Source organism: Polypterus senegalus, chromosome 6, assembly GCF_016835505.1.
Source record: "Polypterus senegalus isolate Bchr_013 chromosome 6, ASM1683550v1, whole genome shotgun sequence".
Taxonomy (NCBI): Eukaryota; Metazoa; Chordata; class Cladistia; order Polypteriformes; family Polypteridae; genus Polypterus; species Polypterus senegalus.
The window spans coordinates 86,801,442-86,814,745 of NC_053159.1; the positions used below are offsets into that span (position 1 = coordinate 86,801,442).

A 13,304-nucleotide genomic window follows, 5' to 3' on the forward strand; every position below is an offset into this window, starting at 1 on the left:
AATCCCCCGCCCAAACCCCCAATATTAAAGTCTTACAACACAACACTACCGCTTTCTCACATTGGGTTTATATTAGTGGGCAGCCTTGACCAGACGGTACAACATTTTGGGGGCCCTTGACTTAAAGTCTGGGAATCCCTGATCTAAGCTATTCATACATACATACACACACTGTATATCAAAGTCCTGCACTTACAAAGCCCCTTAGGATGGTACTATATGAAAATAAGGTCTCTTCATTGTAAGAGAAGATTTTACATTTAAAAAAAACATACCTAGAGCAAGTCTCACACAGTTAGTCAGTTTTCTTATAAAAGTATCATTCTCAAACCCACAAACTCCAATTCTGAGGGTGGGGTGGGGTTGAACAAAATCTATACAAACAGCATGAGGCACAAAAAAAAACCAAAACTGACCATTTGCTGACCACAAATCCATGTGTGGGCCTATATATCAGTGGTTCCCAAACTATGGTACACGTACCACTGCTGGTACACAGAGCCTTTTCAGGTGGTACACATCGCGGTCCCTGAAATTTAATTTATCTGTGCAAAACCCTTTATGACAAGCCTGTTGTGAGCAAAAACCAATGAAACTGTTTAAATACAATAATACGTGGATTCACAAATTTAGTGTTGTGTGAAATTTCGTCATTTGAATAAATAAAACCTATTATTCGAATCAGTATTTAGTTCATTTAACGCTACCATAATTCCATTTCGCGGAAGTCAACTCCTACTTCTTCACTTTTTGAGCTTTTGGTCACTAGATGAAAGCACAACGGCGACACTATTTAGTCTTCGGTAACTCTGCCTCACAGAAACCGCTCGTGTTTGTTATACGTGCACTGCGGCTGTATTGCATCGTAGTCACTAGATCTAAGCACAAAGCCGATACCATTTCGTCTTCTGTAATTGTGTCACATACAGGCCGAAAGCAAGATTTAGTTTTGGGGCGGAATTGATCAATTTATGTACATGCACAAATTTTTTCATTACTTTTATGCATAATTTCTTCCAATTCTTCAAATTTTTATTCAGATTTCGGGGCGGTTTAGACCCAAACTCCTCACCTTACAGCTCTCCCTCCCTTTCAACAAGGTGCGGGTGGTACGCAATGCAACTTATTTAACCTCAGGTGGTACTTGACGTCCAAACATTTGGAAACCCCTGCTATATATAAACCCACACGTTCTGTCCCATTAGTCAAACTTAAAACTGAAAATTAACCAAACAAGAGAATTTAAAATGAATAATAAGAAGGCAAATTTTTTAATTTAAACATTAAAGTCAAATTTTAGTAAAGGAAAAATCTAAAAAAAAAAAAACAATATCTATGTAACTAAGGCTTCTAATTTATTAAACATCTATATAAGTTTGCAGAAAAGAAAAACACTAAGTCTTCAAAATTAAGAAAAATGTTAATTTTTTTTTTGTTATATTTTTTTTGTTAAATTTGAACAATTATATAAAAATGAGACAACTCTTCCCATTCTTTTGGTCTACCTCACTGGACTACCACATAGGATGAATGTTTGTATAATTAACTTGAAAGTGCTTTTACCTGAAAAGACTGTGTTAGACCTCCACTAGTGAACCACACCAACAGACTGACTTTGGTTTCTTTTTCAAGGATCTCAAATCCGCCTTCCCTCCATTTTGTAGTTCCTAGCTGTAAGTTAGATATCCTTACACTGCCAGACAGTTTCAGGACTGATGACATAGTCTAAGCTGATAGGAAAATCCAGTCAAAGCTTGACGAGGCACACTTGTGACAAATTTTAGAGCTCTATAAAAAGAAGAAAAAAAAGAAAAAAGTACAATAAACAAAAAAACAGAATGAACTCAAAGATGTCCTCAGAATGTACCGTATTTTCTTTCATTACCTGTAGATCATTGCAGTATAATTCACATGATTAGACATAATGCATTTTATGGCTGAAACACAAAAATAAAACTAACTGCATTAGGTACAGTTTGTAATTAAATATAGTGTTAACCTTAAACTTTTTAAAAACAGAGAAAAACTGCTAGAAAAATAAGAAAATCCTAACTCATGCTAACTTTTCTCTTAAAAATATACAGCATAGGTAACAGAGCTTGAATTTAAGCATACGATTGCAGGAATCATGGCTATTATTTAAAAATTCTGTATGGTTCATCTTAGCTGTGTTTTCAAGGCAAAGAAGCTTTCATTATCACCATTTTTATCCCGTTATGGAATTAATCAAGAAATGAAAAAAGAAAAAAAAAAAAACACACCACACAATCCGTGTATGCTTTGACACTGCAATGATGTGAACAATTAACACCTGTGTCAATTGTATTAACTTGTAGTGTTGTGCATTTGAACAAAAAAGATAAAAAATTGACTATTCTCCTCAGGATTTCTAAAATAATATTATTTATCTCATTACCATGAATAAGGTTACAGTAGTTTATCAAATCATCTGTCCACTAACTTATCCAATTTAGTGTTGCAGGGAACGTGGTCTATCCTAGGTACACTGGGCATTAAGCTAGGGCTGGAATGATTTGGGGAAAATAAGTAATTGTTATTTTTTCTGACTGATATTGTAATTAAGATTTGACTTGCAATATAACTTTTTGAAGTTTCAGTTCAATATTCATTGTGTAAAATGCATTTAAAACATGATAGGGTATTACCAATAGATACCATCAAAATATTAGCTGATTTATATTCTAATAGAAGGATGGCGTTTCTAATAAATTCTTTAATTGGCACAGAACAAAGAAACAGATCATAAAATTTGTGACTTGTGGCTCAAAAGTAGCATCTAAATATTGCACAATTGATAATCAACACAATATAATTTAATGACAGACAGACAGACAGACAGACAGACAGACAGACAGACAGACAGACAGATAGATAGATAGATAGATAGATAGATAGATAGATAGATAGATAGATAGATAGATAGATAGATAGATAGAGATACTTTATTAATCCCAAGGGGAAATTCACATAATCCAGCAGCAATATACTGATACAAAGAAACAATATTAAATTAAATAGTAATAAAAATGAAAAGAATTAAAATAAAATTAATGTTCACATTTACTCCCCCGGGTGGAATTGAAGAGTCGCATAGTGTGGGGGAGGAACGATCTCTTTAGTCTGTCAGTGGAACAGGACAGTGACAAAAGTCTGTCACTGAAGCTACTCCTCTGTCTGGAGATGACACTGTTAAGTGGATGCAGTGGATTCTTCATGATTGACAGGAGTTTGCTTAGTGCCCGTCGCTCTGCCACAGATGTTAAACTGTCCAACTTTAATCCTACAATGGAGCCTGCCTTCTTAACAAGTTTGTCCAGGCGTGAGGCGTCTTTCATCTTTATGCTGCCACCCCAGCACACCACCGCGTAAAAGAGGGCACTTGCCACAACCGTCTGGTAGAACATCTGCAGCATCTTACTGCAGATGTTGAAGGATGCCAACCTTCTCAGAAAGTATATTCTGCTCTGAGCTTTCTTACATAGAGCATCAGTATTGGCAGTCCAGTCCAATTTGTCATCCAGCTGCACTCCCAGATATTTATAGGTATGCACCCTCTGCACACAGTCACCTCTGATGATCACAGGGTCCATGAGGGGCCTGGGCCTCCTAAAATCCACCACCAGCTCCTTGGTCTTGCTGGTGTTAAGGTGTAATTGGTTTGAGTCGCACCATTTAACAAAGTCTTTGATTAACTTTCTGTACTCCTCCTCCTGCCCACTCCTGATGCAGCCAACATTTAGCTTATAAATTGACAAACCACACAATAACTATCAAAAAACAGATAACTAAATATTATAACAAAAACAGAATATAAATGTTACACAAAATATCTAAATACTGCACATTCAAATAAAGCATTTAACTTTTGAACTCCCTCCAAAACACAAGGGCTGCCACCATAGGATAATCCACAGAACAAATAAACTTTTTAAATTACTGCAAACGGAAGCCTGACATAATACTTATTTCCCTAACATCTCCTCTTCTTCTTAACACTCACTGCAGTCTTTACAGATTTTTTGTCAAGAACTCCAGCATGTCATCTTTTGCTGGTTTCAGACATGAACAGCAACATGTGACTACACTGCCTCCGGAATTAAACAGTCTCTCTGATAGCAAACATGGGGCAGGAAGGCACAGGAATTCATAAGCTAGTTTGCTCAGCATTGAAAAGTTAACAAATTATCTATAACATAAGGTTTGAATATTAAAATTAAAAAAAAATATTCAAATATATTCAAACTTAGGTTAACAATACTGTATTACATTAACACCTGTACTTGCTTTCCCATACTTTACTATTATGGTCATGGCCACAGCAGCAGCAGAGCAAGGACAAACACCAAAATCAAAAAAAAATCCTACCAGTAGTCAGGTAACTACTGTTTAAAAATAAGACCCATCAAAATCCAAACCAGCTACACCTCTACTGACAGCTAAATGTTTAAGTTTAAACCACACAGGCTGTTTGGCGTGAAAGCCAAATCTTACCCTTCACCCCAATCGCTCAACTCTTCCTACAGGTGTGTCCTATATCTTATGCTGGGCGGCAGGGCCAGATTAAGACCCTTAGATGCCCTAAGCACAAAGTAATTTTGGTGCCCCCTTACACTAGTAATTCAAAATATTAAAACAACTAGCAAAATACCCGCGCTTCACAGCGGAGAAGTAGTGTGTTAGGCCTTGTTCACACGGGCGTTAAGTTTTTGGATAAACGAACTTGCACTGAACGTCCTAGACGTTTATGTTGCATTTTGTGGTGGCGATCGATTGACTTCTACACCGGCGTTCGTTTGTCTCTGTCTAACGCCAGCCTGCAGCCCAAATTGTAGTTTGTGTGTTAACCTGTGGAGGTGTGTGTCGGGAACTGGAAATGAAAGCCCTTGTCGTTTTATTTGAGGTGCCTCCTTTCAATAGGGACCATTTTGCTATGTTAGATATTAATCTTCTTGTTTTAAAAATACGGCGACGTAGGGAGAGAAAAAATCGCCGCCACTACTGGGTTCATCCTCTGACTGCACAACGTCGGGTTAAAGGAAGTTTTTTTTGTGCTTTATGAAGAAATGCGAAAATTTCCGCGCAAGTTTTTTAATTACTGTCGGATGTCGGTTTCCACTTTTGATTGTCTGCTGCAGCTGGTGCAATGCCACATTGACAGCGACTTGGTGTTAGCCCCGAAGAGAGACTACTTGTCACTTTGAGGTAAGGAAACAGTAGTCGAGTGTGCGCTTACACCGGTGTTATGCACTGAAATGCCCCCCCCCCCACATAATCGTTATCAAATATTATATTAGAACATAAATTAATAGGTTCATGATTTACAAATTACATGAGACAATAAAATAAAATAAGCAATATGAAAATATATATGTTGTATATGAAAACATAAAAATATCTGGTCCTCCGAAGCGTAAAATAAACGCGCAGAAAGCGAACTAGAAGCGGTTTCCTTGCGTTCGTTGGGTTTTGAACGCCAAGAAAAGCTGCATGCAACGCTTTTTGATGCCGTATAAACGCCCTGCCAGACAAACGCACGTCACCAAAGCCCGTGTGAACACTCTCATTGACTCCTTCGTGTAGAAAACACTCTGCGCTTGATCCGCTCACGGACGCTTCTGACGCAAAAACGCTCGATTTTAACGCCCGTGTGAACAAGGCCTTAAAGAAGTAATGAAAAACAAAAGGAAACATTTTGAAAATAACGTAACATGATTGTCAATGTAATTGTTTTGTCACTGTTGTGAGTGATGAATGTTGCTGTCATATATATATGTATACTAGCAGAATACCCGGGCTTCGCAGCGGAGAAGTAGTGTGTTAAAGAAGTTATGAAAAAGAAAAGCAAACATTTTAAAAATAACGTAAGATGATTGTTAATGTAATTGTTTTGTCATTGATATGAGTGTTGTCATATCTATCTATTTATATTATATATATATATATATATAGCAAAATACCTGCGATTGGCAGCGGAGAAGTAAAAGAAAAGGAAACATTTTAATAATAACGTAACATGATTGACAATGTAATTGTTTTGTCATTGTCATGAGTGTTTCTGGCATATATATATATATATATATATATATATATATATATATATACATATACACACATACATATATATACATATACATATATACATATACACATATTGTATATATACACACACACATATACATACTGTATATACAACATATACATATCTACATATATACTGTATATACACATATATATATATATACAAATCTACATATATATATCTACATATATATATATATATATATATTAGGGGTGGGACTCTATTAAAAAAATTAATCCAATTAATTAGAGGCTGTGTAAGAATTTATCTTGATTAATCGTATGTAATCACACGTAAATTTGCCCCAAATCGCAAATTTTTTTTTTTAATTTAAAACGGTTTTAGTGGGTGACAGAATCAAATAATAGACATGGACATGAATATTGTAAACTGAAGCTGTTTTAATTTCTGAAAAAAAGCTTTAAACTGCATTTGAATTCAAAACAGAAACAAAAATATCATCCCTGGTTAAAATTGGGCAGACTTAAAAATAAAGTGGTAGTTTAAGTACTTTAAGTACATTTTCAGAATAGTATTGTCTTTAAATAATAATAACCAAAATTTCAACATAAAGTGCAGTTTTTCTTCTTAAAAAATAAGTCAGAAACATAAAAGGTAATTTGACCAGCTTACTCTTTAAACTCTGAGTAACATTAGCCAAAATTATTTTGTACATTAGGCTAAAACAGTGTGATCATTGAACATTTTGTAATTAGATGTATTTAGAATTACTAACGGTCACGGAAGTCCAATGATCCCCAGTAAGAGCCACAAAGTCCGCTTTCTGTAATGCATCTAATTTTGCTTGCTTTTCAGTGTGCACAAAACCATGCTTTTATCAAGGCTTCGCTCGGTAGTCGAAATGATCAGTCGTAGGAACGCGCTTTATTCCGACTCTAACATTTTTGTAGCTGTGATGTGTGCATCAGTGTAATGGATGTACCAGGAAATCATGCATTGACAAAAGTTCCCGCTTGCTTGGAATTGAAAGTGTGATTAAATGCGTTATTTTTTTAACGCGTTATGGAGTACATGCATCGAAGCTTCTCAGCTGTGCTTGTGCTAAGAAAGGGAAAATTTTAAAATAACGTAACATGATTCTGCGTTAACCTAATATTTTTCATACGTCCCAAACCAAGGAGATCGAAGGTAAAATGAATCGGTAGCGCGACATAGTCAGTACATCCCTCTCGGGAATCGAACCTCGAATGTCGGCGTTAGAGGCTTAAGACTCTACAATTAGCCACAGCGTGTGGCTTGTCTATGCTAAAGTATGTATTGTAGATCGGGTATATATATACATTTATATATATATACCCGTGTACCAGTGGAGAAGTAGAAGTTATGAAAAAGAAAATGGAACATTTTAAAAATAACGTAACATGATTGTCAATATACAGTAATTGTTTTGTGAGTGTTATTGAATGTTGCTGTCATCAAGGATTTGATTATCATTATTTCTTTCAATCAGGCTCGTATTTGTAGGATGTGTTCAAGTTACATTCCGTGTTTGTCAATCGCTGTAAAGATAAGAGGTTTCATTCATCGATTAGTTCCTTACTGCATCAATAAACAGCTCGTCTTCCTTTTATCTGTGATGTGACAAACTGCATGCACGGGTTTTTTTACACTGTCTTCCTTTAGCAGGACATTCACTTTTTCCACCGTGTGCTTTGTTTCCGCAGTAGCTGCACTTATGAATATGATTGTATGTATAAGACGCTTCATATTTTTTGCTGCCTTCTCAATTGTGTAATTCGGTTTTGTTCAGCACTCTTTGGAACTGTTGCTTTTTGTCTGTGCACTGCGTCAGTTCACGTGAGCCGCTTGGTGTTCTTGCATCGAAGGTTCCCAGCTGTACTGGTGCCATCTCGTAATGTCAGCTAAGACCCGGCACTTAAAAGTTTCTCTCGCAGTTTCAATGAGTTTGTGCCAAACACCACCCTGACCATCTCATCTTCCTCTGCATAAGCACAGTCCTTCACACGTGAATATTTACCGGCAGTGTTTGTATTGGATTGCCGCTGATGGACGGCCTTATATGGGCAGGCACTAAATTACAAACGCTAGTGGCAGCCTGTCTATGAACTTAATTTAATATAAACTTACGGTTCACGCCGTGCTTTGTTTCCGCAGTAGCTGTACTTATGAATATGCTTGTATGCATCATTTGCTTCATAATGTTTTTCTGCCTTCTCAATTGTGAAATGGCGTTTTGTGCTCATCGCTGTTTGGAGTTCTTCCTTGTTCTCTACGTACTTACGTAGGAGGCGTGATGATGTCACGAAACTCCGCCCCCCATGGCCATCTCCAACTCAAGACTCCATTACATTATATGGGGAAAAATAGCTTCCAGTTATGACCCTTATGCATAGAATTTCGAAATGAAACCTGCCCAACTTTTGTAAGTAAGCTGTAAGGAATAAGCCTGCCAAATTTCAGCCTTCTACCTACACGGGAAGTTGGAGAATTAGTGATGAGTCAGTGAGTGAGTCAGTGAGTGAGTGAGGGCTTTGCCTTTTATTAGTATAGATATACATATACTTACATATATATACATATATATATATATACACACATATATATACACATATATATACATATATATATATATACACACACACACACACACACACATATATATATATATATACACATATACATATATATATGTATATATCTATGTGTATATATATATCTATCTATATATATATATATATATATACATAGATATATATATACATAGATATATATACACATATATGTATATACATATATATACTAGCAAAATACCAGCTTAGCGGAGAAGTAGTGTTAAAGAAGCAATGAAAAGAAAAGGAAACATTTTGAAAATAACTTAACATGATTGTCAATGTAATTGTTTTGTCACTGTTGTGAGTGATGAGTGTTGCTGTCATATATATATATATATATATATATATATATATATATATATATATATATATATTTACACACACACACATAAACATATATATATACATATCTATACATATACACATATATACATACATATATATATATCTACATATATACACATACATATACATACACACATACATACATACACACACACACATATATATATATATACACATACACACACACATATATAAACATATATATACATACATATCTACATATATACACACACAGCTATTTCGTATCAGTGCAATACGCTGCTTGTTAAAACGGATAACTCCCGCTTTTACGTGCAAGTCTGCGTGGATATTATGAACTATCGTATTTGTTCAAGTTCTATTTAAATTTTAAATAGAAGGAATTTTTATTTAGTCGACAGAAATATCTTTGGTAGGAATGGTAAAAACAGACAGGAATATTATTCGTGAATAAATCAACTCAAACCTTAAATAACTTAAAAGAACACATTCAAATTTCTTTACTCTTATGTAAATTTATATAAAAAATAAACTTAGATTTTAAATATCCCAAAAGATTTTGCTTTCCATAAAAATATATCCTTTCAAAATTATACAAATTCAAATATGAACATGCTGCACAACAAAACCTGGAAATATAAATAAAATGTGTTCCTTTCAGCAATAACAAATCAAATCATTAAGTTGTCTTTGCTCATATGTCATTTTAGAGCTGGACGCCTGGCATCTATTTTTGGCAACAGGTTCGTTTATGTTTGGTGTGAGGTTCTGTGTTGTGGAGATTCTCAGGATGGATTGCAGGTGCTCATCAGTGAGGCGACTCCTGTGTGCTGTTTTGTTAGCCTTTATCACTGAGAAGAGCTTCTCACACAGATATGTGCTACCAAACATGCACAAGGTTCGAGCCGCATGTAGACGGACTTTTTTTGTTCTTCAAAGTCACCAAAGCGCCGTGCAAACTCAGTGCGCCGGTTTATCAGCAAAGTGCGTATTTGGGAACACCGTAGTGACGACTTGGTTCAACATTACTTGGCAACAGGGAAAGTTGCACTGGTGCATTTGTGTCTCCCATAAAAGCAACTTCACTTGAAATCACTTTGTGATTGTGCACGGGTAAAACGTCCGCTGAAGTGTCAGATTCTTATTTAATTCTTCTGCTTTCTGTATCTTCTGCATTGCATTCAGGTCTTTCAGCCTCACTGATGAGCACCTGCAATCCAACCTGAGAATCTCCACAACACAGAACTCCCTGATGTTTTGTCTCATAGTGCCGTCTTAGATTAAATTCTGTAATTACAGCCACATTAGCTCCACAAATGAGACACACGGGTTCAGTAAACATATACTCAGCCTCCCATCGCTTTTTAAAGGCTCTATTTTCAGAATGAACTTTTCTCTCCAGCATCGCGTGAGCTAGCTTCGCAATAACTTGCAGCATCATAAGCTACACTTGATTAACGCGGTAAGTGTTCGGCAAGGCAGCTGAAGCGCTGCATTATGGGATCTGTAGTTTATTGTGTTACCAGCGCTTCATATACCTGGGCCATTAATAACAATAATACAGTATATAAAATGATCTCGGGGTCCGGATCTAATTACACGGCCGGCCGGATGTGGCCCGTGGCCCTTGAGTTTGACAAATATGGACTAAATAGAACTTGAAAAGATATATTTTTTGAAATGTGATCGCGCAATTCAGATAGAGTTGACGCGCACTACAGCCTGCATCCTCCCCTCGCTCTTACTTTTTTGCCGTTCATCTAATGAATACACTGAGTATGGCTTTACCAAAACAATCATTGATGGCGAATAAAGTATCGCAGCGGAGAAGTAGTGTGTTAAAAAAGCTAGAAAAACAAAAGGGAACATTTTAAAAATAACGTAACATGACTGTCAATATACAGTATTTGTTTTGTGAGTGTTACTGAGTGTTGCGGTCATCAAGGATTTGATTATCATTATTTCTTTCAATCTGGCTCAGATTTGTAGGATGTGTTGTGTTCAAGTTACATTCCGTGTTTGTCAATCGTTGTAAAGATGACAGGTTTCTTTCATCGATTCGTTTCTTACTGCATCAATAAACAGCTCGTCTACTTCTTTATCTGAGACCTGACACACTGCATGCACGGGTTTTTTTTACACTGTCTTCCTTTAGCGGGACATTGACTTTTTCCACCGTGTGCTTTGTTTCCACAGTAGCTGGATTTATGAATATGCTTATCAGACGCTTGATATTTTTTGCTGCCTTTTCAATTGTGTAATTCGGTTTTGTTCAGCTCTCTTTGGAACTGTTGCCTTTATCTCTGCACTGCGTCCAGTTCACGTGAGCCGCCGTGTACATGCAACGAAGGTTCCCAGCTGTGCTGGTGCCATCTCGTGCTATGTCCGTGGCTGTATTTAATGTTACCTTAGTCCTGGCACTTAAAACTTTCTCGCAGTTTCGCTGAGTTTGTGTCAAACACCACCCTGACCATCTCATCTTCCTCTCCATAAACACAGTCCTTCACCCGTGAATATTTAGTGGGAGTTTGCTATTGGATTGCCGCTGACGGACGGCCTTATATGGGCAGGCACTAAATTAGAAACGCCAGCGGCAGCCTGTCTATGAACTTAATTTAAAGTGTAGGTTTACATCGTGCTTTGTTTCCGAAGTAGCAGAACTCATGAACATGGTTGTATATGTCACTTTCCGCTTCTTATTGTTTCGCTGCCTTCTCAATTATATAATGCATGTTTTCTTCAGCGCTTTTGGAGGTCTTCCTGGTTTTCTATGTACTGCGTGATTACGTGGAGGCGTGATGATGTCACACGAAACTCCGCCCACGGCGTTCAAGCTCATCTCCATTACAGTCAATGGAGAAAAACAGCTTACAGTTATGACCATTACGCGTAGAATTTCGATATAAAACCTGCCCAACTTTTGTAAGGAAGCTGTAAGGAATGACCCTGCCAAATTTCAGCCTTCCACCCACACGGGAAGTTGGAGAATTAGTGATGAGTCAGTGAGGGCTTTGCCTTTTATTAGTATATACATATATATATATATATATATATATATATATATATATACATACATATATACACATATATATATATATATATATATATACATATATATATATATATACATATATACATATATACATATATACATATACATATGTATACATATATACATATACATATATATACACACATATACATATATATACATATATATACACACATATACATATATATACATATATATACACATATACATATATATACATATATATACACATATATATATACATACATATATATATATACATACATATATATACATATACATATATACATACATATATATATACATATATATATACATATATATATACATATATAATATATATATATATATATATATATATACACACACACACACACACATTATATATACATATATATATATATATATATATATATATACACACACACACACACACACACACACACACACATACATACATATATATATATATATATATATATATATACACACATGGCGTGTGGTTTGTCTATTTGAGCGTAGCAGTGTAATTCGGTTTTTGTTCAGCACTGCGCACTGCGTCAGTTCACGTGAGCCACTGAATATGGTTTTATATGTCACTCGCTCGCTTCTAATTGTTTCGCTGCCTTCTTAATTACATAATGCATGTTTTCGTCAGCGCTTTTTGTAGCTCTTCCTGGTTTTCTACGTAATGCGTGATTACGTGAGAGGCGTGATGATGTCACACGAAACTACGCCCCCAACGGCTTTCGAGCTCAACTCCATTACAGTAAATGGAGAAAAATAGCTTCTAGTTATGACCATTATCCGTAGAATTTCGAAATGAAACCTGCCCAACTTTTGTAAGGAAGCTGTAAGGAATGAGCCTGCCAAATTTCAGCCTTCTACCTACACGGGAATTTGGAGAATTTGTGATGAGTCAGTGAGTCAGTCAGTCAGTGAGGGCTTTGCCTTTTATTAGTATAGATAAACTAGAAAATAAAATTGTATTTTATTATCGAAAATTTGATATTAAACAAAACATACTTATAGTAAAGGAAAATAATATTTAATTTTGTATGCTTCATTTTATTTTTATCTTAATTATCTGCCATTATTCTAAGGACTACAATCTCCTGCCAAAACCTGTAGAAATTGACTTTAACCCCAAAATTGATTTAAAAATGTATTTTGTGCGACACTGCTTTTTGATAAAGATCTGATCACGTTATCATCATTACTTGAAGAGAAAATG

General features: G+C 35.8%; 1 protein-coding gene across 2 annotated transcripts in view; it reads right to left on the bottom strand.

Moving 5' to 3' along the window:
- usp37 (ubiquitin specific peptidase 37) overlaps positions 1-13,304 on the bottom strand; it is a 126,768-nt gene that overhangs the window by 94,324 nt on the left and 19,140 nt on the right. For both annotated transcript variants that reach the window (XM_039756488.1, XM_039756487.1), the window contains exon 2: positions 1,564-1,788. In XM_039756488.1, the coding sequence (XP_039612422.1) occupies positions 1,564-1,722 (159 nt within the window). In that variant the 5' untranslated portion in view covers positions 1,723-1,788. The remainder of the gene's footprint in view (positions 1-1,563; positions 1,789-13,304) is intronic.